This window comes from Cnephaeus nilssonii, assembly GCF_951640355.1.
Source record: "Cnephaeus nilssonii genome assembly, chromosome: 18".
NCBI lineage: Eukaryota > Metazoa > Chordata > Mammalia > Chiroptera > Vespertilionidae > Cnephaeus > Cnephaeus nilssonii.
The window spans coordinates 10,347,092-10,361,232 of NC_137089.1; the positions used below are offsets into that span (position 1 = coordinate 10,347,092).

At 49.1% G+C, this 14,141-nt stretch overlaps 1 protein-coding gene across 1 annotated transcript in view; it reads left to right on the plus strand.

The window, feature by feature from the left end:
• Nucleotides 1–1,521: 1,521 nt before the first annotated feature.
• The window catches only part of SDC2 (syndecan 2), a 98,319-nt gene continuing 85,699 nt past the window's right edge, over nucleotides 1,522–14,141 (plus strand). The window contains exon 1 of the mRNA XM_079796015.1: nucleotides 1,522–2,151. Within this exon, the coding sequence (XP_079652141.1) occupies nucleotides 2,092–2,151 (60 nt within the window). The 5' untranslated portion in view covers nucleotides 1,522–2,091. The remainder of the gene's footprint in view (nucleotides 2,152–14,141) is intronic.

Genomic DNA, 14,141 nt, shown 5'->3' on the forward strand with positions numbered 1-14,141 from the left:
TAGGACTAGAGGCCCGGTGCACAAAATTCATGCACGGGTAGGGTCCCTAGGCCTGGCCCGCGATCAGGACCGATCTGTGGGGTGACCGGTGGGGTGATGGGGGGACCCTCGCTGGCACCCACCTTGGCCGGCCTGGCATCAGCTGCTAGCCAGTCCCACGCCCCGCCGCCGCTGCCACCGGTCACCTCCCTCTGTGGGGCAACCAGTGGGGCAATCAGGGGTTCCCCCGCTGGCACCTGCCTTGGCTGGCCTGGGGCCTGCGGGCAGCTCCTGCATTGAGTGTCTGCCCCCTGGTGGTCTGTGTGCGTCATAGCAACTGGTTGTTCCACTGATTGTTCCGCCCGTTGGTTGATTTGCATATTAGGTTTTTATTATATAGGATCTATGTATCTTAAAGGATCACAACTCTTATGCAGTACAGATTGAGTTTTAGAACAAAATTTATTCAATAAATATCTATTGTGTGTCTTATGTACCAGGAATGAGAAAACAGTGGTGGACAAGATGGCTAGAAGCTGTATGGCTTCATTATTCATTACTCCGTAAGTCAGAGAGAAAAGTAGTTAGAACTGGAAGGGGCTATGCATTTGCCATGTTCTGTAATATACCCCAGACATGGAGTTGAAAAAAAAAAATTGCAACAAAATATTTCAGATCTATTACTTTCATTCGGGAAATACATGCTCATTATTTTCTTCAAACTAGAAATTACTATATCCCTCTTTTCTTTGAAGTTCTCTTAAATCTGTTATTATTCAGGGTTTCCATCCAATTTTTCACCAAGTTACCCTATTTGTAGCTTCCAAATATTAAGACCACTATGCTGAAGTGAAGTCTATAAAATGCCTTAGGGGCTTAAACTGTGTGTGAGGCAGAAATGGTATTTAAGCTCTTAATGAAATTATGAGCTTTGAAAGTGTTGCATTTTGGGTTTATAGGCGTCTTCCTCTACTTCTTCTTTATTGGGGGGGGGGGGGGGACTGGGTTGGAGAATTCTCTTAATACACGTTACCTGTATTGTCTTCTCTTTTAAAACACAATTTTCATGACTTGGAGATTTACGAACACTTCCCACTGCTTGAAGGCATCTGTAAACTTTGTGTGTTTTTCCAACTCTCACAGCAGTTCTTTTCTACTGGTCTAATTCTCGCAGGCTAAATAGGTTTCTCATTGCCTCATCGATCTTTCTCCAGGAAAAAATGAAAGTGAAGCGAAAACGAAATAGGGAAGCACAGAGCAAAAAGCGTGGCGATGGAGAGAGGAAAAGCGGGGAGAGAAGGAGGAAAAGGGAGGAGAAAATGAAGGAGCCACTGGAGTCCAGATTGCGGATGAGCCGACCTGGAGAGCCAAAGCGCCGAGCCGCCCACTGGTCCTCGGGGCTGCCAATCGGGGCGTAATCCCGTAGGAATTTCTCCGGGCTTTAGCTGGGAGTCACATTGCCGCCTCCTCGCTCCCAGACGCCCGGAGAGCCTGGAGCAGCCAGCTCGGGGAGGGGGAGGGAGGAGAGGAGGGAGGGAACGGAGGACGGGAGGAGGAGGACCCCGGAGGGAGGCGGCGCGCGTGGAGGAGGGGCGCAGCCGCCGAGCCACTCTCCGCGCTCCGCCGCGCTCCCCTCCAGATACTCGGGGAGCTCCAGCCGCGCGGAGCACACCCCCGCCGCGCTGCCCCCAAACTTCAGCTGCAGCCACATTCCCAGCCTTCCCAATCGATTCCCCCAGAAGAGAAGCTGAGCCGCGACGCGGAGCAGGAGCCCGCGGGGGAGCCAAAGAACCGCAGAGCCCGTAGAGCTCCGGAGAGCAGCCTCCCCAGAGCAGCAGCCCCGCGGCGTCGGGAGCGCAGAAACCAACAAGTGAGAAGGCGGTGCGTCCCCGGGCGCCGCGGAGGACTGGGGAGCGGACGCCGGAGGAGGCGGAGAGCGCCCCGAGCCGGAGCCGGAGCTCCCGAGCCGGAGCCGGACCCCCCGAGTCCGAGCGGCGGTCGCTGCAGCTGCTTTGCTCGGATCCCTGTTCGCGGGCTGCGCCCCGGCGCTGGGCAAGAGGCTTCGTGGCGCTCGGGTTGCCAGCGGCGGCTCCCAGCCGGTCCCCGGGGAATATGTGGCGCGCCTGGATCCTGCTCACCTTGGGCTTGGTGGCCTGCGTGTCGGCGGAGTCGGTGAGTGGGCCCGGCGGGGTCGCGCGCGCGCGCGCCGTTTCGGGGTGCTCAAGCGGGGAGGAGTCCGCAGCGCCCGCGGGGATCTGGGAGCACCCTCTGGGGGTTCTCACTTCCACACCCCCAGACTCGGCGCTCGGCCCCCGGGCGGGGGGGGGCTGCTGGAATGGACGCGTTCGCTCCCCACCCCTCTCATTCCCTTCCCGCAGCGGCGCCGCGCGCTGGAGGTGCCCCGCGGTCCCCGGGGACGAGGGCGCGAGAAGCGCCGTTTTGTCCAACCGCAGAGGCCCCTGAAGTCACTACCAACTTCTTCGCCCTCAGAGGGTCTTGCTCTGTCCCCCGGGAAGGACCTAGGGGAAAGGGTGGGAGACGGGAACCCAGGTAAGGCTTGCAAGGGAACCGGCCCCCTCCCCGCGCTCCTCGCAACGGAGGGGCTACCGAGAAACTTTGAGGTCCCCTCCTCTGCACACCGTCTCCCCACGCCGGCTTTCCTACTCGGTTGAAGACAAGTTCGGAGGAGAGAGGGCCCCCATTGAAGCCAGCCGCGTGTGTTGGGAGAGGAAAGTTTGCAAAAGTTCTTTTGTTTGATCTCCGTGGCTGGGGCGAGGAGGGGGCAGACGCGACGTGGGAACGCTGCCCGCGGAGGCGCAGTCTGCGTTCCTGCGGGGGTTCGCCAAACGGCGGGGAAATGCTGGGGCGTCCTGCCGCGACCCCCTCCTCCTTCACCGAGGCGGCCCGCTAGCTCCTGGGGACGGGAGGACATGTTCACAGGGACTGCACTCGAGTGCAGCGTGCAGGGCGAGGTGGGATGCGGGTGACGCCGCTCGCCTCGGGTCTCCAGGCGGCGGCCCGGGGCCGAGGCTTGCAGCCCGCCGCGCTCGCCATCGCGGGCCCTGGCGGGGGTGCACCCGAGGCCGGGGCGACTCTTCTCCAGCCCGGGCAGGCAGTGGGCATTGGTTTCCGGCTGTGGGCACTTGGTGTCTGCTTTGGGTGCGTTTCCGTGGCTGGAGCTTGTTTCCCTACGTCGCCCCACGAGCGCCCTCTAATGGGAACTGTCTCCTGGGCTTTACCTGGTGCGTGGCGGCCCCTACCTGGGCGCCTAGAGCTTTGTCGGGGTTGGTGGAAGGTGGAAGCCCAAACACCCCATTACATTTGCAGCTTCAGCGCCGTCTGGGGTCTCGGTTAAGCAGTACAGCTGTCTCTGTTCCTTCTAGTTCCCCACGTCCCCTCCCTTTGCCAGCTGATACCGTGCCCATTTCTAATGAACGGAGGTGTCTCTTCTAATAAGCAGTGCCATCTTTAGGGATGGGTGCTGTTTGCCCCGTCCCCTTTGGCGTGTAACTTCCCCTTTCTCCCTTTTTTGAGTTGAGGCAATTGAGGGTTGGGAAACCTCTTTGGCACGGAGCAGCCGATGGGCATTTTTTCATCAGTGCGGGAGCCTCTGTGCGGGCCAGCAGGTCCCCACAGGTTCCAGAGCAGGTAGAATTGGGCACTGCACTGAGTAGTTGAGTATTTAGGAGCGCAGAACCCAAATCCTAAACTCCGAGCCTCATCAGTGTGATTTCTCTTTGGCGAATGAGCTTGAATCCATTGGGGTTGGTCGTCTCCCAGCCAGCGATGAACTTTGGCTTGTTGTGCACAAAAAAAAAAAAAAAAAAGGGAGAGATTCTATGTTTATTTCAGAAAAACACTAGTGCTCATCTTGTTGCAAAATAGGGCAAAGGGAGAACTCCATTTAAAGGTTTTCAAGAGAAGCCTGCCTCAGAGCCGTACAAGGTTGAGGAGGTCCTTTTTTTACTGGGTTTACAAGGAATGTTACTATTTGGGGATTCTAGAAAAAGAGTGTCTCTAGCTGCTGCCTCTCTGGGTTTTAGCATCCATCGGACAGTAGTGCAGCATTTTGGCTGAACTGCACCTGTCCCCCCCAGTGGCACCTCTCCCCCAAACTCAGTTCTGGGGTTCTAATTTCCAGCCAGAACTGTGTGCTTTCTGAGGGAGCTGATGTGGTAGATACTGTTTGCAGTTCACTGGAATATCATCCGAAAGCGTGCTTAGATATTTTTAAAATGTGAACTTGGAGACCGTCGCAGAGTGTTCGTTAGGCAGTCCCCGATGGAAGCTGTTCCCACATAGTCCACTCACATGGCTTTTCAGTCTGTCTGTCTCACGTCCATCCGCAGAGATGCATGCATCTAATTTTCAAACCTTCAGCCATTCTATAGCACATTATTTCCAGTACTCCACGTTTCTACTTGAAAACGGCTGTTTCCTCGGAGTTCGTCGTAGTGATCTTCTGAGCTTAAAACCTCTCTTTAAAAGGAAGAAAGGAAAAAATGTCTGCAGTTAGTGAATTCTTTAGTTTCAACTAAGCCCAAGGGTAAAAAAAAAAAAAGATTCTCAGGAACCAAGGCTCAAAGCTGTCTGTGAAAAGGGACCGGTAGGACTCACTGTGGATCGCCGTGCTCGAGGGGAAAGGCTGGCTGAGTGTGGCGGTATAGTGATATGTTGCTGTTTCTCTGTTCCATTTTTTCCCCTCCCACATGACTGTTGAGCTTTAGAAGTAATATATTGCAGGCTGTTATAAATGCATAATTGGAACTGGAAATCTGTTTTTCAAAAAGGAAGTGTTTTGAACTCGTGGGGTTTTTATACACATACTTAGGTGTGTGTAAATGAAAAGAAACTGTCAAGTCATTCAGACCCATGCATTACCTCTCAGTGTGTTATGAAAGGCAGGCTTTGGAAAGGTTGCATGGGAAGGGAAAATAAAACGGGAACAATGTAACCTTTTGCGGTGCTTTAAAAACATAGGCCTTGGCTGTTGGAGCAATGAAACAAATTACTTTTGCTAGGGAATTTTAAAGACACAAGGTACCTTTCTCTGGGAGTTGGACAGGAGCCGTAGGTAGGTGTCATTTAAGAAGGGAAGATCTTGTAAGATCAGGCTTGCCAGAAGATGGGTGCCCTAGGCCAGTGGTCGGCAAACTCATCAGTCAACAGAGCCAAATATCAACAGCACAACGATTGAAATTTTCTTTTGAGAGCCACATTTTTTAAACTTAAACTATATAGGTAGGTACATTGTTATTAACTTAATTAGTGTACTCCTAAGCTGGCCTTTGCTAAAAACTCAAGGGGCCAAAGAGCCGCATGTGGCTCTCGGGCCGCAGTTTGCTGCCCACTGCCCTAGGAGGAATGTGAGTGTGCCCTCCAACCCTTACTTCTGGAACCCGGGACACCTAGTTTTGGTGGGGCTCGCCTTTGGAAGGGCTGTGTCACATGATGACTCGAATGGTGCCTTGAATAATCATTAGTTTGGAAAGGATTTCAGAGAATCATCTAGATTTTTTTTTTTTTCCAAGGTAGGTCTAGTTCTCATGTCTTCAGAATCCCCCAGAGACCTGACTGGCCAGTTCTAGGTGGCCTGGGGTCTCCTGAGGTTGGCAAGGCCCTGGAGGCTGACCCGGCCACATCGAGCTGGGCCACCTTTGTCAGGAAGGCTTGTGGGGAGTCTGGGCAAGCCACTGTGCTGTGGGCATGCCGGCTGGCACGGATCCAATAGGTCACGCGAGGAATGTCATCTGAGTGTAGATTCTCGTGAGAGTGGCCCTCCTCCGTTTCCTAAAATCAAACTGAAAGGTCTCACCCATCGTTTTCTTCTTCCCCCAAAACAGAAGACTTGCCATTCCTGCCCCTGGCCCACCGTACCTTATAACGCCTCAAAATCACCGAATTCCTTTCCTGGACCAGAAGCCAACATAAAGTTTACTAAATAAAAGCAAGAAATCATGAAGAAGAGCCTTTGCTGAAAACAAGCTTCTCTTGTCATCTGTGCCTGAGCCGTCTCTTTAATTGTAGTCTTTTGGATTTGAATCTGGAAGGCGCCCTTGACTCTCTTATCTTTGTTGACTTACACGGCCGGTTGGCCTGTGCGTCCACCTGCCTGTTTGTTCCACAGATATTTATTCAGCCCCCACGCGGCGCTCCGGATAAAGCAGTAAGCAACCCAGGCGAACCCCTCTGTCTTTGGAGGGGGGGGGCTCTCATTTCAGCGCTCCGGATAGTTTTCCCTTTCCGTTTTTCCTCCCTTGGGGCCTTACCAGCGCCTGCCTTCATGTCAACAGCCTTGTAGTTGCCCTTGCTGGCCCAGAGGCTCATCTGCTGTTTGATTTATTCTGTTATCACTTTGATCGTGTTCCCCAGGCTCCCTAAACTCCGTGTTTCCTTGAGATCGTGGCGTGGGGTCTAAAGATCTCTGCCAGACTTAGACGATGCTCCCTAACACGCTCCTTCTGACTTACACCCCCTTGCTCACTCTGGGTCATGTTTCTGGGCCTTGGCCTACGAGCCTCCCTGTCGTCGATGCTCCTGGGACACGCCCTCTTCACTCTTTCTCCTTTAAATGCTGCTGCTTCAGATCCAAGTTCCACACAGCTTCACATGCACGATCCGGCCCTTGCTTTCACCTTTCCGTGAACAGGCAGACTGAGGGTCGGGATCACTGTGAACGCAGGTAAAAATACCGATCTCAGGGCCTCCTCTCCGACCAACACCATCAGAAACCTGCAAGGGGGCAGCGGTCTGTGTTTTTATGAAGCATCTCAGATGAGTCTACTGAATCAGCCACATGTGGGACCACTGCTCTGGGTTACGCATTTTACCCCCGATTCCAAGCTATCTTGTTTTGGTCCCAGGGCTTCCGGCGGTAAGTAGCTCAGTGACCCAGGGGACTAGGGTAGAGTGCCAAGGGGTTGGGCATGGGAGGTGGACAAGCCTGGGGTCCGATGCGGGGACCTGACCACTTCCTCAGGTTTGTCACTAAACTCTGAGTCACTTAGAAACCACACACACGCGTGTGTATAAATTGTACCTAAGAACGCCTTCATGACACGACCGCTGTGAGCAGAGGCGGCGGGAGCATGGGATGGGTGCTTAAGGCACAGAGGTGCTAAGTGTGTTTTTCCCTTCTTCGTTTTCTTTCTCGGCATCTGCTTTCTGGACTATGAAACCAGGGAGCCGCATCAGATGTTCCCCAGGCCTTCTGAGGCCTCTGATGTTCTAGAGAGGTTAGTGCCCCCTAAGGGGAGGCCCTGTGTCCACACCCTGGGCCCCAGCAGCGGACACCTGGTTAAGAGGATGCTGCTGTTGAAGCGCAGGCGCCTGTGGCCAGGGCAGGCGGGGTTGGTTGGTCCTGTGTGGTCTGTGGTCCGCTGAGTCCGGCACCCAGGGTGGGCCTGGGCCTGTCTGACAGTTTTGATTCTCCAGACCTCAGCTTCATGTACATGGCAGTGTTGGCCTCAAGACGAAGCAAGCCGTTGATGTCAGGTCCCGCACATCATCAGTGCACATTCGTGCTTCCTCCTGTTTCCTTGGGCTGGACTGAGATTCCAGCGAGGAGGAAGGAGAGCGTTCAGTGTGCATCGCGTGCCAGAGTGCCATCTAGAACCGCGGTCGCCAGCCTTTCGGACCTCACGGGCCGCCAGTGGTCTGCGGACCGCCGGTTGGCAACCACTGATCTAGAATGAGGGGGAAAGGGGGGTGGTGGAGTGTTGGGAAGCTGGGGACCTAGAAAGGGAGTACCTTTTTTTTAAGGGTAGACATGCATGCAATTCCTCCTTTTAGCAATTTGAGCCTTGGATCTCACTATTAAAAATCTTCATTGGGTTCTGACCAGTCTGTTTCTAGGGCAGCGTGAGCTTCAGCAACAAGGCCAGAGGGGTGCCTGCCCGTGAGCAGGATAGAAGAGATACTGTTGAAGCAGAATTGTGAATAGGTTTTTAGGATGATGTGAGACAAAGCAGGCAGGCGCTTTTAACACAGTGGCATCGTCATGCTCCTCGGAGTTACCTGTTGGTTACTGTGATTCTCATTCCTTGTTTTCTGATTCCCTGAAGAGTGGGGGGGGGGGCCTTGGCACAGGAAATGGGCCCATCTGATAAGCTCCGCCCCGAGGATGGCCTGCCTTTTCTTACTGGGGCTTCCTTCCCTGACTTGGGGTGGCTTAGTTCTCTGTGAGATATTGGGGATTGCGCCGCGCCAGCACAGCCAGGGGTTTGGTGAGCCTGAGGGAGGGCCGGTGAAGGATGAAGAATAAAGATAGACAAAGAGAATAAGCTGGGTCTAGGTGGATCTTCTGTGCCTGGCTGAGGCCACAGAACAGATCCAGACTGCAAAGCTGAGGCTTCATTTTATAGTCAGAGGTAAACAAGGTAGTTTACAATGTTCTTGTAAGTTTCACTTGTTTTGGCAGCACTTGCTGCCCCTCCCACAGCCCATTAGCTACCCAGGAAAGATCTAGGGAGCAGTCACAAGATCAAGCTTAATTATGCTTAGAGGGCTGTGCCCTCCAAGCTGGGACTTGTTTGCGACTTCGCCAGCAGGTCAGTCCGAGGCTTAACCCTATAACCGCTCCCTACAGGGGGTATATATGCTTGTACTCAGCTTTCCTCTAAAGGTGGGCAATGTGAGAGGATATGCCATTGATTATTTCTGGCCCATGAAAGACTCCTTATGGGGACTGGATGCATCTGTAAGTGTTAAGGTGTGAAAAACCCATCTTTCCCAGTAATGTTACCTCTACAAATCTATCCAAAGGAAATACTCATAACTGGGTAAATGTGTTTATTGAAGCCGTACTTATAAGTAGTTAAAAACTGGAAGCAGCCTGAGTGTACAATAAAGGAATGGTTAAATAAAAGATTGTAATTTGTACTACAATACGATATAGCCATTAAAAATGTATTTGAAGAGTGTTTATAATTTGGAAACTGCAGTGGACAAAAAGTTGGATATGAAACTATGTAAAATAAAACTTTGGTTATATTAAATACATTATGTATACACATATGTATACACAAACCTGAGCATGTGATAAAACTGTATCGCAGTAAATACACGCACGCATACGCACAAACAAATGAGTATAAACTGGGGAAATCTGAGTAAGATTGGTGGGCTGTATCGATGTCAGTATTCTTGTTGTGATGGATTTACTGTAGTTTTGAGACATGTTACCACTGGTGGAAACTGGGTAAAGGATACAAGAGCTCTCTCTGCATATTTCTTACAACTTTATGGGAACCTACAATGATCTCAAACCATTGTTTTTTTTTCAATTAGAAAAACGGCACCAGACCTAGATGGTTTTACAAGTAAGTTCTGCTGATCCTTCAGAACAGATAGTAATTGTTGTCCGAGGGTTTAGAGAATGACAGAAGGCTATTCTTTTTCATTTTATGAGGTTAGCATTACACCAGACAAGGAGAGCATAAGAAAACAAATCTGCTGGCCAGTTTCACTTGTGGTCATAGATGCCAAGATTTTAAATAGAATATTCATGAAACTGAATACAGCAGCTTGTTAAGAGAATAATGATGAGTCCAAGTAGGGTTCTTCAAGGATTGCTTCAACATCAGAAAAGCAATGCAATTATTAAGGGAGACAACACTCTGATCATCTCAACAGATGCAGAAAAGTATAAAGATGTTCATGGAAGGGTCTCTAATTTCTGGTTAACTGAAGGTTTACTATATTAGGGTGAGTACATCTGTGCTGGTAGTTCAGTTCACTTGACATGTTTAGGAACCAGAAGGCCACTGTTTACTGAGTTGCTAGGCAACCATCTCTAGTTACATGGGTGACAGGTGGGTGACGTGCAATAAAGTATGGATCATAACATATATAGGTTTTAATTCATGTGAAGTTGTAGGTCTAGCATTGCCAAGGTTCAGTTGTGTTCTCCCAAATTAAGATAATGCAGGAGGTAATTTTGAAAGTTTGGAAGTCAGGTATATTGGGGTTCTGTTTCTGGTGGTATTACCCCCTAAAAACCATGAGACTGTGGGGAAGTTTCTTAAAAATCTCAGAGCTTTTTTTTTTTTCCCCCCAGTTTTAAATGGGATTATAATTTGATTCTTGGATATTTTGGAGATTAGCCTCAGTAATGATTAAGAACTTCTAACACAAAACCTGGCCTATAATAGGTTTTTAAAAAGCATTTTTTTCTCTTTTTTTTCTAGCTTTAAGTTTTGTGAATATGGAATATTTTTATATATGCATAAATATGCATGCATATGTTTCTTGTTTTTCACTTGCATTCTGACCCTTGACACTAAAGGACATGCATTTTCACAAATTTATGACTAATTTATTTTTTACCAGGCAAAAGTATGATGCTGAACTATCCTTTTTCCCTCCCCATCATCCATATTTCAACATCAGAAAAGCAATGCAGTTATTCACCGCTTAAGGGAGCTAACTTACACTCAGCTATAGCTCAAAATCGACTTGTATACAAGTTGGAAATTTAGTTAAGACTTGATAGTATAATGTAATACTTGGGATTATAATTGTAAAATTCTGAAAGAAGGTCAAATTGAAATATTACATTGTAAGCACTGATTTATCTGTTAAGTTTACTAATGAATTAAAATATTACCTTTATGTTCCACTTCTGAACTCATTTAGGTAAAAGTGGTATTTTATTTGACAACTAGAGGCCTGGTGCATGGGATTCCTACACTGGTGGGAGGCGTGGCCTGTGGGGATCGGCCCACTGTGGGAGCGCCACTCATCCCAGTCAGCCGAGCGGTTGTGGGCCCCCGCTCTGAGCAGCTGCTCCTACTGTGGGAGCAACGCTCATCCTGGTCAGCCGAGCGGTGCTCCAACTGTGGGAGTGCACTGACCACCAGGGGGCAGGTTCCTGCATTGAGTGTCTGTCCCCTGGTGGTAAGTGTGCGCCATAGCAACTGGTCGATCAGTCATTCTAGTTGTTCCTCCATTCGGTCGTTGGGCTTTTATTATATAGGATATTATTTGATTATATTTTTGTCTTGATTAATTAATGAAGTTTTATGTTCACTAAATCAGTCAGTTAATAGTGAACTCATATTACTACACACCAAGGGCAAAACTCTTTGTTGGTCTTGTAAGTTAAAAAGAATTTATGACATGACTAGAGGCCCGGTGCATGATATTTGTGCACTGGGAGGGTGTGGTCCCTCAGCCTGGCCTGTGCCCTTTAGCAGTCCGGGAGCCTTTGGGGGGATGTTGGACTGATGGCTTAGGCCCAGGGGGGAGTGGGCCTAAGCTGTCAGTCGGACATCGTTAGCACTGCCATGGAGGCGAGAGAGGCTCCTGCCACTGCCACGGACACTGCGCTCGCCAGCCGTCAGCCTGGTTTGTGGTTGAGTGGCGCACTGACCACCAGGGGCAGCTCCTGTGTTGAGCGTCTGCTCCCTGGTGGTCAGTGCGTGTCATAGCGACCGGTCATTCTGCCGTTCGGTCGATTTGCATATTACCCTTTTATTATATAGGATACCTACCTTTAGGCAACTGTTACCTACCTTTTGATTATTTAGGTAGTTGAAGATGGGTTGGGCCCATAGTCAATATATACATTATATAAAATATGCATCCATCAGTTCGTTTTTGTCTAGTTAAACATATCTAGCAATCAAAACTGCCAAAGAACTATAATTGAGAAGGAGAACTCCCTGTAGAAGAGAAGTCACTGCTTGACAGAAAAACACAAACATACCTGCCCTGAAGTGGCAAAGTGTGTTGGAGAAAAATCAGAATTCTATTGATGACTTGAAGACACTTGATGCTTCTTTTTCTCCACCTGCTGTCCAAGGAAAAACTTTCTGAGTGTTCAGATGTACAAAAGATACAGTGAGCAAGACATTTTTTAGAACCTGAGAAATCTGGTGATGTTTATATCAGGGGGGAAAAAGAAACCTTACATTTCACCAGCCTAATTCTTCATACTCCAGAAACTCTGGGCTCTTAAAGGTGAGAGCTGGGCTTATATTATGTGTGAAGATCAAATACTCTTAGCTGATGAATGAAAGAGGCATAAAAGTGTTGGATTGAGTCTCATTATATTCTTTTGGATTCTGGTTTTTCAGTATGTGATGATGGGTTAGAGAGCTGGAATTGACTTTTAAAAAGGAAAATTATCTAAAGAGGTTTAATTCATTTGTCCAAGATCACATAGTTAGTTAATGGTAGAGTTTTAAACTGGGCCTAGGCCATCTGATTTATTAGTATTTTTTTCTTACCATGTAACATTCCCTTCTGGCTCCTTCTTTTCCATTCCCCACATTAATGATTGGCACCAGATAAACTTACTCGGGGCACATGTTTGACGAATAAGTGAAATACCAAATGGAGCATACACTATATGTTATATATACTCTGCATTACGCGCCACTAACAAACTTTATTTGTCTGCAAACCATTTGGCTAATTAGGGGAGGAGAATGAGAATACTAGGAGTTGGATGACCCGGAGAGGTCAGGGACTGAAGTGAAGTTGATTTGTGGAAGATTCTGGAGACTTGTGGGCAGAAAAGAAGATGAAATCTTCCTGGAGATAAGAATCAAAACTAGAAGCAAAATCCTCGTGAATTAAATGTGAATTTAATGAGGGAAATGGCTGCTATTGCAGGTTAAGGGAAGAAGAAGAGGATTTCTTGGATGTTTATTCCTTTAAAAATCCTCACCGGAGGATGTTTTTTTCATTGCTTTTTGGAGAGAGTAAAGGGATGGATGGAGGAGGAAGCGGGGAGGAGGAGGGAAAAACATCAGTGTGAAAGAGGTACATTGATTGGTTGCCTCCGGCACACACCCCTGGACCTGTGCCCGGTACCTGTGCCCTTGACGGAATCGAACCCATGACCCTTTGGTTTGTGGGCCCACGCTCCAACCACTGAGCACATAGGCCAGGCCATTTCTTGGATTTTTATACTTAAAACGTGACAGTGCTTTCCAGGAAAAGAGAGTCTGAGGCACTAATGGCTCAATTGTTTTTGAAAAAAGCACTTTTTCCACTCAATTGTAATAATGGATCTAGGTTCATCTTTTCTCCCAATGTTTATTTTCCCTGAACACTGCTTTTGTAAATCTAAGCATAATAACAAAGATACCTGAGTCATAGTTGATCATAGATGAATTTATTGAAAGACAGTAACATTAAAAATTACTACACGGATCTACTTAGAACTCTGATAGGCCCTTTCCATTCATTGTCTCAGATGGTGTCACCCTGCTAGGCTGTCCTACTTGACGAGGCTGCATGTTATGTGGCCCGGCACGAGTGGGATCCTCAGTGTTTCTCGCTTTACCTAATCCTGACATGATAAAATCATCTTCCGAGAAAGCAGTGGAAGTGTTTACATGTATAACCACTTTTTAAATTTTTTTTATTTTATTGATTTTTCACAGAGAGGAAGAGAGAGGGATAGAGAGCCAGAAACATCGATGAGAAACATCGACCAGCTGCCTCCTGCACACCCCCCACCGGGGATGTGCCCGCAACCAATGTACATGCCCTTGACCGGAATCGAACCCGGGACCCTCCAGTCCGCAGACCGACGCTCTATCCACTGAGCCAAACCGGCCTCGGCTATACCCACTTTTTCATATGTGTATGGGTGCAGCCCCAAAGAGCGAAATGTCCAACCCTTCACGTGCTTCGGTTGGCCCATAGATCGCCGTATTCTGATTTTTAAAAAAATATATTTTATTGATTTTTTCACAGAGAGGAAGAGAGAGGGATAGAGAGCTAGAAACATCTATGAGAGAGAAACATCGATCAGCTGCCTCTTGCACACCCCCTACTGGGGATGTGCCCACAACCAAGGTACATGCCCTTGACCGGAATGGAACCTGGGACCCTTGAGTCCGCAGGCCGATGCTCTATCCACTGAGCCAAACCGGTCGGGGCGTATTCTGATTTCTTCACCACAGTCAGCGTAGTGTTTTCGTGGCTCCTCTCCTCACGCTTCAGCCCGGAGTGGGAGAACTAAGGAGTAGAATGAATGGGAATCTCTTTCAATTGCAGCTCTGCCAGGATGGGTGTGACTTTGGGCAGGTTGCTCAGTCTCTGTAGGCCCCAGCAGCCACCACAGAGAGGCTGTGAGGTTGGGTGAGTTCCTGCCTGCCAGGCGTTTGGAAGAGGCCCGCCCGGCGTGGAGTCCGCACCAGCCTCCG